General features: G+C 32.8%; 1 protein-coding gene across 9 annotated transcripts in view; it reads left to right on the top strand.

The window, feature by feature from the left end:
• Window positions 1–15,090, top strand: part of FER (FER tyrosine kinase) — a 457,443-nt gene that overhangs the window by 242,628 nt on the left and 199,725 nt on the right. For all 9 annotated transcript variants that reach the window (XM_027100276.1, XM_027100269.1, XM_027100299.1 and 6 more), the window contains one exon: window positions 3,193–3,315. In XM_027100276.1, the coding sequence (XP_026956077.1) occupies window positions 3,193–3,315 (123 nt within the window). The remainder of the gene's footprint in view (window positions 1–3,192; window positions 3,316–15,090) is intronic.

Below are 15,090 nucleotides of genomic sequence, written 5' to 3'. Positions count from 1 at the left end.
CTTTAAGGAAGTGAATTAATTGGTTTTGCACTGTTTTAGGACTCAGAACTTCACTGATGTCAGAGGAATTGTTTTAAACAAATACTTGCTAGGAATCAGTTTCTCATTTTAGCCCATGAAGGAAGTACTGCTGCTTGTATTACTCACTGTATTAGTTCATCATGATTACTGTGTCAATGGCAGAAAACTACCTTTAGATTAAAAACTAGATATGTTCTTAAGAAAGGGAAACTGAAAATTCCTATTATTTTATTCTCTATTTCTCTAGTTATAAGAGGTATATTAGAAATTTATATAAGGCTTTATGACACTAGTGGCTGACTTTAAAATTTCATTCTGTGTGAACTTCATCTCATTACTTTTTATTAAACATTCTACAGGGGCATCTTGAGTTTGTGTGAGTGTGTGAACTTTCCAGTATTCCTTTCTATGTTAAGTTGTCTTACTTTAACTTTATAGTCATTTTATATGCATTGCATTTCATTTACTTCACACACTTTTATTTATCCAGGCAATATATGCCAGGCACTGTTCTTGACCAGAGGGATACTCAGATGAACAAAACAAAGATAAAAATTTATCATCTCATGAGCTTATATTTTAGAGGAGGAGATAGGCAACAAACAAGATACATAAGTAAAATATATGTGATGTTAGATAGTGATAAATTCTAAGGAGAAAAATTTAGTAAGGAAAAGGAGGTAAGAAGTTTAGCTGGGGTGAGAAAATGGATATTGGATGGCCTGAGTAGACCTCACTGAAAAGGTGACATTTGATGAAAGACTAGAAGGAAGTAAGGGAGCCATTACCCAAATGGCCATCCAAGGAACTATTTCAAGCAGCAAGTGTAAACTCCCTGAGGAGGGAATGTGTGTAGTGTGTTTATAAAACAAGAAGAAAATGAGTGTGGCTGGAGGGGACTGAGGGGGGATGGGGGATTTGGTAAGAGATGAGGTGACAGAGATGATAGAGGACAGATTAGAGGGCCCTAACGACCATGGTAAAGACTTAGGCTTTTATTCTGAGGGAGGTAAAAATTTTGTGCGAAATAATGGAATGGTCTGTTATAACAGGATTTCCTGGCTCTTTACTAAGAGACTGAAGAAAGACAGAGGGAGAAACTGTGTGTGTGTGTGCGTATGTGTGTTTGTGTATATATATACACACATACATATATACACACACACACACATCATTGAGGAATAATATATAATAATAAGCAAATATAATTGTATATATGTAAAGTGTACATATACATATATACATATACATATAACCATATGTATATGGTTATACATATACTTTGTATATATGTAAAGTGTACAACATGATGATTTGGTACACATTGTAGAATGATTGCCAAGATCAAGGTAATTAACACAACCATCATCCCACATAATTAACTCTTTTTTTGTGTGTGTGGGGGAATGTTTAATATCTACTCTCAGGAACTTTCAAGTATACAAGACCATATATTTGGTTCAGATATTACTGTTATTATTACATGTTACACATCTATAACATTTTACCTTTTTTCATGTCTTATTTTCATATAAGAATGCCTTCTAGGATATTTGGTTATTTACAGATAATCATTATTCCTTGAGAACATGTAATTTACACTTTTAAGTGTCCTTTGAAAATGTTTCTTATCATATATCCAGATTTGGAATTATTTTTGTAATCCAAGGTTTATTATTTGTATGATGACTTAATAATTGAGTGTGTACTGTATACTAAGCAGTGATTTGCATGTTAATACTTGTTCAGGCCTCACACTTTTTGTGTGAGGACGTCCAAATATTATTTCTGTTTTGAAATAAACTGAGGCATTGAGAGAAATTGCTCAGTGCATTGCACATCTAGTAATAGACTACTGTCCTTAGTGTGAAATATTCTTAAATATCTTTACTAATATAGCAGGTCTGGCTGTTGTATGCAACAATTATTTAGTCAGTTTATTAACAACTGCCTTGAATTGACCCTTAACACAAACTGCCTTGAGTTGAACTATATAGTTAAGTGTTAAAATAAGCTAACGCATGTTTGTTCCTCACTTGATGAAACGAAAATATTCATTTACAAAGCTGTATATAAATTAGATTCTGATAAATTGAATCTAATTTTATATTATGGAAAAGGAAGTTCGTGTTTTTTTATCCTTTAACTGGGAAAATAATCTTCCAGTAATGTAAATAGTATCCAAATTTAGAGAGTTTTGAAATTTCTTATTTCTTAGCATAGAGTTTTCTTAAAATGGAGCATGTTTGTATCTGTATTTGTACACATCACCCGTATATATACAGGTGAATTCTTTGTGAACAATCAAATGGAAGCCTTTATTACATCACACTGTATTGTAACACTTTTTGCATTGAAAAACAGGCCCAATAAGATATTTTTTCTTTGCTAAACTTATTACCATCAATTCATCCCTGTGATTACTGACCTACATGCCTGTTTGAAATATGAAGACAGAGAAAAGGGGTCTTGACAGAGTTTGGCAAAATGTTACTAACTTGATGTTTTGAAATCAAAAAGTACTACGATTTGACTATGCTGATATATGCAGTTTTGTGTCTGCAGCATTTTATTTCTTTATCAAGTATAAGTGAATGTGAATGACTGTGTGGTTTTGGTGAAAGAATAATACATGAATAACCCCAGTGTAGAAAAACCAATCAATACTGTATTGATAAAAGGGAAATAAATGATCATCAGAGGTATCCTTAAAATACTTATTATTATATTGGATATACTTCCTCAACCTTTTGACATTATTTTTTATCTTGAAAATTTTATCAAATGGAACATATAAGCAAACATATATACACATATTTCTTGTTCCTTAAATGTATCCCATGCTTTATTTCCTTTGGTTATTATTTTAGCAAAATGCATTCCAGGTCTGTAAGTTTTTCTTTTTCGTCTTTTTTATTTTTTAGTAATCTGAATTATATTTATTCATTATGAAAATTAATTTCTTGATGCAAAGGTAAATTTTTTTAGCATGTTGGAATTTTTTTATTTTTACCATCGTAACCATTTTTAAGTGTATAATAGTTCAGTAGTGTTCAGTATCTTCACATTGTTGTGCAATAATAGTTTTTCTTAAATGGAACTTTATTGATGAACGTAATGTTGCTGAAGCAATGTCTTCATATTTATTCTACTTTATTGTCCTTTCTCCAGAACATGTATCGTTTTGAAGGCACTGGGTTTTCAAATATCCCTCAACTTATAGACCATCACTATACAACAAAACAGGTCATCACTAAGAAATCAGGTGTAGTTCTGCTGAATCCTATTCCTAAGGTAGGTGCATATATTCACCTTTTTTTTTTGAGACTGCTTTGTGAGTTATTCCCCACAGTAAATAAAGTTCTTAGATTATTTATAGAAGTTTGGAAACAATTATAGTCAAAACATGGAATTTCCTTGGTTTTATTAAGATGGGAGATGGGTTACCTTTTTATTCAGTGTTTGCAAATGGCCTGTTTTTTTTCTTTTTCCTTCCCAGTTTTTCTTGAAAGACTGGAGGCCTTCCTTCACACTATAAGGTTCAGACTTTAAAGGCTCAGTTTATAAAAGATTCTGAGATGTAGAAGTCAAAGAAAATGTCCAGCAATCAAGAGTAAATTAGAATTTCAATTTGGGGTGTTAAGGTTACAATATATTATAAGACACTGGAATTTTTTAAAACTACACTACTCTTCACAAAGCCAGTAAATCATAACTTCACTATGTACAACCAGGTAGCTGGGCGAGAGATTGTTCTAGGTCATTTTTACCTCTAAGATATATCATAGAACAGATTGCTTTCATGAGCTTTAAGAGATTTGCGAGGTAGGGAATGAGTATGAGGCAGGTTTGTGTTTTTAAGGTAGAACATATGGAGCCTGGCCTGGGAGGAACAATGGAGCTGGGTTAACTTCTGAGCACTTTTAATGTTCCAGGAATTGGGTTGGGGTCAACAAAAGTCCCTTTCCTTTGGGGGCCGTCTCATGTGAAGAACAGTGTAGAAATAGGAAAGTCATAAAACCTGGTAGGTTAATATTTGCTGACTTGAGGTTTACATATCTAGGGATGACTTTTAATATGAAGCAAGTGTTATTCCCAAGAATGCTAGTATATAATCCAAATTCACCTAAAATTTAAAAAACTTTTAAAACTTAAAAAACAATTGTTATATTTCCCTTTGTTAGTCTGGAACATAGTGTCTATAGTTGTACTTGTATTATATTAGTCAGTCTTTATTGAGGGGCTGAGTTTTAACATTCTGCTCACAGAAGATTTTAACAGTCAGTTGCTAAATATTAATTCTGTGGCTAAGGAATTGTCCTTCTTGCATAATTTCATAGAATTATGAGATGGGCTCATTCTTTGTTCATATTTTTCCAGTCACTTTTTTTTACGTTCAATTGCAAAAAAACCCTATAAAAATTCTCCTTTAGTCTGGAACAGGTTGTCATATTTTAACTCTAGTAAAAAAAAAAAAAAAAGGTCTATTAATGTTTTCTCTTTCATCAACGAATAACTGCTGTTGTTTTACAGAATTCTAAGAGTTCTTTTTTTTAGTTAAGGTCATCTATTCTCATGGCTTCATTTACTATTAATACATCAGTGACTTGCAAATTTATATTTCCAGCTCAGATATATATCTTTCCCAAATCTAAAAATTTTCTACTTTTCACCTAAAACTGAGTTTATCACTTTTAAGTACAAAATTTGTTCTTCCTTTTTAATAAGTGGTACCACCAAATACCTAGCTGCTCAAACCATAAATCTGGGGGTCCTTTGACATCTCTTCACTACTGGCCTTCCTCCAGCACTTTAAGTGACAGGAGTTTTGTATACTTAATTGTACATGTGAAAGTTTGAACTCAATTCCAGTATATCCCAATATGAAGTAAAGTTCACTGCAGTGAAGATACTTTTTACCGCGTTAGGTTAATGAGATACACCTGAGTTTTCAGAGATAGTGACGTCTCATTTCACAAGCCAACCTAATATTTACATTGTCTCCTTGCTTAGCCAGGTCTAAACTGAGAGATCAAAGCCATAAAAGAGGCACATAAAAATGCTCATCTGGGCTTGGGTAGGAGCATATAATTGCAAATAAAGCTATATCCCTCATAATATAAAATTGTCCATGAAATGAGCTTAGATAAATGGAGTAGATTCTCTGGACTGTTACATAGCCAATTATTCTCTTTCTCCCAAACCCCCAGCACTGGCTGTGGAGCTGAATATCCCATCATTTTATAGCACTATCTATGAAAATAACTAAACTGAAAGCTATAGAAGATTAAGGGGCTACATATGATTGTTTTATGAGGTAGAAATTCGAAGTTAATCTAGCTATTAACCTGATCTAAAGTACTGATATTTGAAATATGCAAGTAATTATCTCAGTGTGTGGTAAATATTGGTATGCATTTGATTTAAAGAATCATATCACTCTTTTAAAAGAAAATCACAAAGCAGAGGTTATGAAAGTAGATAATTTTCAATTATGAGTGGAGAACAAATTGATATGGATGGTATTTTTTTTTTTTTTGGTGGTATTATCTGTTATGTATCTTCCTTTGGGAAGCGTTTGTACTCTTATAACTGGAATCTCTTTCTTGATTTAATTTGTGTAAGAAGTTAATGTCTTTGACCATATAATGTGCTGTAAAACATCTAATTTCCATCTTGCCAGACTTCAATTTTAGCCTACATAAAGAATGCTATTTTGGTCTCAATATAATTTCTGTTTATAGTAACTTACTTCTCTCTTTCCATTTATTTCTCTCTTACCCATGAGAATGTATGTATAACATCATATGACTAACTAGAGGACACAGTGGCCAAGGGAGTCTCTTTCTTATCTCCAGAGGTACAGGAAACTACGCAATCTAAATTAGAGAAAGTATTTAACTTTCTCATGATAATAAAGCTAATGAGTGCCCTACCCACTCATGCCCACCCTCCACTGGCTGATTTCTCCTACACTACCTCCCAAAGCCTGTGTAAAGATATGGGAGTGAAGGTCATGTTGTACACGGGTTTTTGATCACTCATAATCATCATCTTTATAATTAGGAAACACTTTGGGATGCACAGGGCCTGTTCTTTATTTAGTTTAGTCTCTGTTCAAATGTCATTTCATCAGAGAGGCCTTTTCTGACTACCATGTGTGAAATAACACCTTACCTCCTTATGTTCCCCTCTTCTTAATTTCTCTTTGTTATGGTTATGTTTACCTGACATTATATTGTATTATGTATTTTTAGTTGTCTGTCTTCCCCCAAGAGAAATGTAAGTTCCATAACAGCTAGAATTACATTTAATAATCAGTGCAACTATATCTGCAGTACCTAGAACAGTGCTAGCCCCAGTAGGTGTTCAGTAAATATTTTTTGAAGAATTTAATTTACTGACCAATTCCTAGAAGCCAGGTACTTCCAAGCTTTTTATATGCATTAACTGTATATATTCCTATGAAGTAAGTATTGTTATTAACCCCATTCAATTATAAATCAGGAACTGAAGCTTAAATGGTAAATGACTTGCACAAGATAACACAACTCTTAAGAGGCAGAGCTGGGATTCGAGCCCGTGTTCTTAACCATTATCTGTCTAGATTGTAGAGTCTAGATTTTAGACTTTAGAGAAAAAAATGTTTATTTTAAGGAACATGGATGCGGGTTTAAGGGAAAAGAAGAGTCTTTGATTCCATAAAATGTCAAATTGAAAAAGTCTTTAACATAGCAAAATATAGGTCTCTGTAAAAGGTAAATTATTAAACAGTAATATCAGGTGACAGAGCTGGGATTTTAGGTAAAATATAGGACTTTGTAAGATATAGGTAAGGAAGACATCTAGTTCAACTTTAACATTTAAATGTTGCCTTGAAAATTTGTCTTTGTTAAGTTTAATATTTCTTCAGATTTAGCTGTTTAAAACATTTTTTTCTTTCTGAATGGAAGTTAAAGTTCATGATTAAATTCAGGCAAGTTAGGAGTGAGCTGCTAAGTTGAACCTTAGACAAATGACTTGCCTGCCAGCTTAAATCAAGTAATTGTGGCTTTTTGATCAGAATTTGGTATAGCATGCCAGAATATTAGAAACAGATTTTTGCGAGGAGAGTAAATCTTTCTGTGACTGAAACTAACTTGTCATTAGGTTCCTGATAACAGCATTCTTGATCAAACACATGCAAACAAAGAACAGTTTATGAGAGGAGAGCTTGAAGTTTCAGATCACTTAAAGACTATTCATTTTACTTTATACTTGAGTAATATAGTTACTTCTTCCAGTACTTACCAGATGACTTGTTTTTTATAAAAGGATGTAACTCAGGAAAAGTCAAATTTTCTCTGTGGATTTTGGAAACTGTAAAATACCATATACTTTCCTGTTTAAAAACTTTTTTTACAGGACAAATATATCAGAACAGAAGGCAAATTTGGAAGACTTTAAATTGTGAAAGAAGAAAAAAAATACATTTATTGAGTATATAGTCTGTTATTAACACTCCACTTCTATTATTTTTTTTTTTTTTTTTTTGCGGTACGCGGGCCTCTCACTGTTGTGGCCTCTCCTGTTGCGGAGCACAGGCTCCGGACGCAGGCTCAGCAGCCATGGCTCACGGGCCCAGCCGCTCCGCGGCATGTGGGATCTTCCCGGACCGGGGCACGAACCCGTGTCCCCTGCATCGGCAGGCGGACTCTCAACCACTGCGCCACCAGGGAAGCCCCCACTTCTATTATTTTAAAAATATTTTCAACAACTGTGAACTGAGTAGTATTATTATCCCCATTATTAGGTGAGGAAACTCAGAGGTTGTAATGAACCTAAGCCACATTTCTCGTAAATTTCAGAGTCGTGACCTGAAAATGATTCTGTTCTGTTCATCATCTTTTTACTACAACCCCAGCTAGCATAAATTTTAATCTATAGTCTTAGTAACGTCAGTAGTGTTCAAGAACAATTGTTTTCTGTATTTCGGTATTCTAGCAGTATGTAACAGTGAACTTGACAGTTATGATCCCATCCCATATGAAACTTAGTCTAACAAGAACTATAATAGCATGTTGTGCTAAGGGAAATACAGAAAATACTTGAATGTTTAGCCTTCATTTAGCATAGTTTGGGAAGTCAAATTAAACTTGGATTTTAGGCTTGTTCCATTTAATAAAATAAAAGAACCTTGTTATAGCACATAAAATACATAGACTGACTTTCAGTTTTTTATCTCAAACTTTACCAGCAGATAATTGTGAAGAGGAGCAATGTTGGTCTCAAAAAATTAATGGACCTTGGAGACCACTAATGTTTCTTCTTATGTGATCTCTCAAAGGTATTTCATGCTTAAGTCTTCCTCAGACTTTCTCAAATATCATAATATTTTTAGTCTGAGGAGCCAAGTTTTTTGGGAGATATGAACATTCTTCTTATCCATCCTGTAAATAGATGAAGGATGGCGGGATTAGGCAGATGGTGCCCAAGTGGTTAAAAGAAAAGTCATTGGACTTTTTTTAATGCAGATTGAAAGATAGGATTTGGTATTTACTGCACAAACATTGCCTGAAGTGTATCATTTCATCATTTTAAAGTATTTACAAAATCTTCTATATATGTATGGATGCTGGGAAACATAGAAATATACAAGAAAATATATAAGAGGATCTCTGGTATGAACAGGGTTGCATAACTTAACATTATTTCCTTGTTCCCTGTTGGAGACCATAGAACAATAACAAAAGAACAACAACAACAAAATTAAAAATCCATAAACTGCATTTTTCATGAAACTAGGAACTGTATATTATCCACAGACTTAAAAGTACATGTTTAGGTAGCCAAAAGCAACTTAGATTGGGCAGAAGTTGTGTAGCACAAAGTTAAGAAAAGACGTGATCAAAGAACCAAGTTGCTGTAGATCTTACCAAGCTCCAGCAAAAATACCTGTTGAAAGGGAGGAATTTACCCTAGATTTCTATATTCCTTGCTTGCATCAATGAATGCAGGACATGTGTGGGGAAAATACAGTTTTATATATAGCTTAAGTGATGCGGATGAAACTGCCCTTGGAGGAAAATTCAGAGCCTTAAAAGCTTAACATGGACAAAACAAAAAGAATGAAATAAATGAGTTAAGCATCCAACTCAAAAAATTAGGAGAAAAATCCACAGTTAAATAAAAGGAAAGGAGAAGAAAGAAACTAACAAAGGTAAAAGCATAAAGAAATGAATTAGAAAACGGGAAAACAAAATATATATAATAATTGCTTTTTAAGAGATCAACAGAAAATTAAAATACTTGCTAATCTATTCATGAAAACCCATACCACAAGGGGCACATACCATAATCTCTTTAATATATAAAGAACCTCTAGAAATTAATAAAATAAAGACAATCAAATAGCAAAATTGGCAATGGGCATGAGTGGATAGTTCAAAAAATAAAAATACAAATGGCTTTTAAAATATGACATGATTACATTACTCAGTAGAATAAAGGAAAATTAAGGCTATAATGAGATAATTTTTTACCTATCAGATTGGCATAAACTCAGTTTAATAATTCACTTTCTTGGCAAAGATGTGCAGATAAAGACCCTTAGATAATTTGGCAATGGGGGTATAAATTAGAAAAAACCTCTGTAGAAGGCAATGTGACAGAATCTATAAAAATTATAAAACATGTATACCTTTGACTTCTACAATAGCAATAACAATAACACTTCTACAATTTATCCTTTAGTTATATTTGTATATATATGAAATGATATCAGTATAAGGTTATTCACTGCAGCATTGTTTGTAATATCAGAAGATTGGAAATAATTAAATGTTCATTAACAGGAGTCTAGTTACATCAATTATGATACCTCATCCAATGGAATACCATAAATGAGAAAGCATCTATGTACTGGTTGGAGAGAGTTCCAAGATATATTTCTAATAAAAGGAATTAAGCTAAAAAACAGAGTATATATTATGTTATCTTTTATATAAGACTTATGTGAATATAAGATTATATGTCTGAATTTGCTTTTATATGATAAAGAAATTTTATATACTCAAACTAATAATGATGTTGATGTATAACAGGGGTTACATGTTTTGGGAGGAGGTTGAAATGGCAATAGAGGTATTAAGGGAAACTTTTTAGAGTCTAAATTTGGTATTTTTCACTTTTAAAAAACACTGTGAGTGTATTACCCCTTCAAAAGTTAAATTTAAAAAAAGTATTTTTTTTTGGCTTAAGTGTAGTTTAAATTTTTTTTTATTGAACGTATTATTTTTGTAATGTTAAAAATTTTCTAAAACCATATTTTATGATAATATTTAATAGAACACTGTAAAGCAGTGTTTCTAAAACTTTTTTCCACAGTGCATAGAAAGAAATTGCATTTTATATTGAGACTCAGGACACACAAAATTGGAAACGTTGGTATGTATGTGTGTTTATAACTGAGACAAATTTTACAAAACAACTTTTCATGTTTCTTAATGTGATGCACTCTATTAATAATTTCTTTAAAGTCTACATCCAAAGAGTTGATTTTATGAACCTCAGTTTGAAAAATACTTATATAAAGGATTTTTAAAGTAGTGATAAGTGAATTTAGAAAAGCATATGGCCTAGGAATGATTCATAGAGAAAGGTAGACTTGAAGTAGGTCTTGAGAATAGGCAGAAAGACTAGGGAAATTATTTGGGCTTTATAGTAAGGAAGTAATCTAAAACTTGGGAAATTCTGAGACTTGTTTTAAGGAAGGCAAGATCAGTTCCCTTGACAGAAGAAGACGGTTTAAAAGATGAGTAATCTGAAAAGTTTAGTTTAAAGCCAGATTTTTGAGAGTCTTGACTACCACGATTAGGATTTATCTATGGAAAATGCCATTTCATTGAAGGTTTACAGGCAAGGGTTGGATGTGAACTAAGCACATCTAAAGTGTAGTTGGTGATAGCTCATACCTCACTAAATTACTGAAGCCTATCCAGCCTTTTAATTGCTTGTAGAATTTAAGGTATTTATCGGCACATTTAAAAAACAGAAAGAAATCAATTTTGATTTTACAGTGTTTCACAAAGAACTTGTGTAGCCATATCCAAATTATATTTCAGTGAATAATATTAAAATATAAATAGAAACAAATTATCAATACCATGGAAAAATAATTGATAGTGAAAATTTAACAACAGTAAATAAAATACAAAATGCAGTTTCCTAAAGACCTATAATAATTTCCACATTGAGCTTGAAATTTAGCTGTAAGCCATTGTAGAAAAAGTGAACTATTTTCATGATTAGAGAGGAGGAAGGTTATTAATTTGTTTAAAGTGAAGTTTTACTACCAATAACTTCTAAAGGAAATTTCTCTCTTGGGATTTTAGATATAACAGTGTCCTTAACAACATTTCTGCAAAGGTTTAAGGACAGATTTCATAGGTTGTTGCTTTTAGTGTCCTTTAATAATAGCCAAGGGCATAATATTAAGTTGTATTTTATACAACTTAATGAAGAACATTCTGCATTGGAATTTTTTGTCTACTTTCAATTTTTGCTGAACAGAATAGTAAAATTCTAGGATCCAGATTTATGATCAAAATAGTAATAAAATTAGCATTAAATACAGTAAAAAGTTTAAATAGGAGATCAAAAGTTTAACCGAAAGATTACACCTATGACATTTACAAATCTCTCTCAATTATATACCTGAACAATTTAATATTTAGCTAAGTTTTTCACACAGAGTGAAAAAACCTTAACATGGAATGAGGTTTTGTTGAAGTGTTATTTTCATTCATATTGCCCTTATGGGAAATAAAAAGTCCACAATATGTTGCCAATAATTGAGTTTTTAAATTTTATAAATTACATTTTCTGGATAATTTAATGGAGGTTTACCATCTCTTTTACTGTCTTACTTTCCAAATCTTGAACTTAGACATTGAGAACATATTTGATGTTCTAAAAACCCCAGACTACAATGGATTTAAGTTAGTGAGATCTGGAAAACAACATAAGTTTCTACCAACTAAAAGACAAAGGCATTCTAACAGAGTGTTCTTAATGTTGATTCTTGTATAATTCAAGCCAGGAGAGAAGTGGTCAGTAGAATAGGAGGGACACATGAGAGGTGGTAAGGGGTGAGTGAGGTGAATTGATAAGAAGTAGAATATGGCAGAGAGAGAAGAGGGACCTGTTGCTTCCATGCTGGTTTAGTCTCATAAGTCACACAACCTCTTATCCTTATTACTACTCTCCTATCTCTGCCTCTACAGCCTGTAGCCCACAAAAACTTCTGAGGTAGAAAACCTCTGTTGATGATGTGTAATTTCCATTTTATTATGGTCAACTTTAATATAGATGTTCATGGAGTATTCCATAAAAAACATCCGCTTCCTCTGGGCTCACATCTAACTTTGCAGTAATTAGGGTACTTACTTTATTGTCTGCTGTTATTGTTCATTTTGTAGTTTGACATCCCCATTCGATAAGCTCCTTGAGAGCAAGAAGAATAGTTTTACTCATTCTTTATGTATCTCACAGTGTATAATGTGTAATTCACTAAATATCTGTCATTATTTTTTAGAAAATCTGGATATTTAATAAATGCTTGATATAATATTTGAAAACAATTTATAACTTAAAGATCTTAATACTCTGTTTTTAGAATTATATAAAAATGTTAACTTTTACTGTTTCCAAAGTGGAGCATGGTTTAGATTTATGAATGAGATCTCTTTGGAAATGACACACTCCATTTCAGTTCTTTTAGTATAATAGCTTTTTTCTCATATTTTCATTTCCTTCTTTTATTGATTTATATTAGAAGTTACATTTTCATGTAGTTATGTTGCTCTTGCAAACTTCATAAATACTTTTAAGTACAGATAGGAAATATTTCTGATGCTCTCGTATTCAGTTTATAAGTATTTTATACTACTATGAACTATGATTGGTTCCATAAAATTCATTTGACAACTTGTTGAGATTTCTCTCTGATATTAACTTTTAAATGGTGAAGCAATCTTATGTAATATTTAATAGTTCTTGTATGCAAATTATTGTCCTGTTTTAACCCACTTCAAAAGTGAAAATGAAATACAAGAATTGGCAGTGCTTGTTTTCACTTTTTAAAAGAACCATTTATCTTTCTTTACCATATTAACTAAATTAGTGCTCACCTTCTACTATGTTGCCCTTGAGGGGGACAATTTAATTGTGCCACAGAAGATTTGTCCCACATCCTACTTTACAGAGACTAAATATGCATGCTAAGAATTCTAATGACACTGAAATAATAGGATTTAAATTAGAAAGACCAAGGACATTAAAAAGATATCTTCAAGTGATTTTTTAAAATGAAAAGCCTCATTCATATATAAGCCTTAGAGAAAATGAAACTTTAAGGTTTTATTTCTGTTATTTATATAACAACTGGCATGCATTAAAATTATACCAAAAAATAAAGTCTAATAACAGAAATACCCATAATAGGAAATTATAATCTCGTGGACATCCTTGGATCTTGATTGATAACTATTTAATGAGAAATAGACTCAAGAGCGACAAAGATCTGTTATAATTTCTTCTGAACATGAAGACATTCATGTTCAAATCATGGCCCTTACTGTTTTATGGTTTTATTATTAGAAATATTTTGTAATGCTGAACTCAAGAGGTATGATTTTATTTATACTTCCTAGTAGTGCTATGATCTCTTTTAAATAATAAATCTGTATCTTTTTTTGCCCTTGGAATCCAATCACTTCAGTTGGAGACCATGAGAATCATTCTTTACTGTCTATAACACTGAATGGTGAGAGAGTCAACAGAGTTTTTAAAGTCTTCTCTAGGAATAACTTATAAAACACTCCTTCACTCCTTGCAATCTTGAATGTAGGGTTTCTGGAAGGTCATCAGTGTTCATCTGAAGTAAATAGGCCAGAATTTTCTAGGAATTCACAGGTTTTAAGCGTGCCTCTGTCTCTTTAATTAGCATTCAGTAAATATGTATTGAGTGCCTATTTTATAATAGAAATTATATTAGGTACTGATTGAGGTGATAAATCCTATTCTAGAGGAAATATGGTCTTTTAGAGGACATAAGAAAGGCATCTTACCTTGATGGTTCAAGGTAAGCCTTCCAAGAATTGTGAAGGATGACTGAGGGTTTATGGGTAAAGGGTCTGACAGAGCATAGTAGATGGACTTAGAGTCTGTCATACAGAGTGAAGTCAGAAAGAGAAAAACAAATACCGTATGCTGACACATATATACGGAATCTTAAAAAAAAAAAAAAGGTTCTTAAGAACCTAGGGGCAGGACAGGAATAAAGATTCAGATGTAGAGAATGGACTTGAGGACATGGGGAGGGGGAAGGGTAAGCTGGGATGAAGTGAGAGAGTGGCATTGACATATATACACTACCTAATGTAAAATAGATAGCTAATGGGAAGCAGCCGCATAGCACAGGAAGATCAGCTCAGTGCTTTGTGACCACCTAGAGGGGTGGGATAGGGAGGGTGGGAGGGAAACGCAAGAGGGAGGGGATATGAGGATATAAGTATACATATAGCTGATTCACTTTGTTATTCAGCAGCAGCTAACACAACAATGTAAAGCAATTATACTCCAATAAATACTCCAATAAATTGCTTTTGTGAATCAATGCAAGGTTATTAGTCCATTCAGGATTTTCCCTAATTGGATCCTTGTTCATCTGCCCAATTTAGCCCTTCCTTGCCTCTTTTTTTTTCCCTTTCCTTTTTCTGTTCCTTTGGAATGCATATATAAGAATATAGAACCTCGAGGACACGAGGGGAAGATGGCAGAAGAGTAAGACGCGGAGATCACCTTCCTCCCCACAGATACACCAGAAATACATCTACACATGGAACAACTCCTACAGAACACCTACTGAATGCTGGCAGAAGACCTCAGACCTCCCAAAAGACAAGAAAGTCCCCACGTACCTGGGTAGGGCAAAAGAAAAAAGAATAAACAGAGACAAAAGAATAGGGACGGAACCTGCACTGGTGGGAGGGAGCTGTGAAGGAGGAAAGGTTTCCACACACTAGGAAG

Source organism: Aethalodelphis obliquidens, unplaced genomic scaffold (assembly GCF_003676395.1).
Source record: "Aethalodelphis obliquidens isolate GAN/ISIS:26980383/991018 unplaced genomic scaffold, ASM367639v1 scaffold4, whole genome shotgun sequence".
Taxonomy (NCBI): domain Eukaryota; kingdom Metazoa; phylum Chordata; class Mammalia; order Artiodactyla; family Delphinidae; genus Aethalodelphis; species Aethalodelphis obliquidens.
Note: the sequence above shows the minus strand (reverse complement) of the source record. Positions and strands in the feature narration are given on the sequence as shown.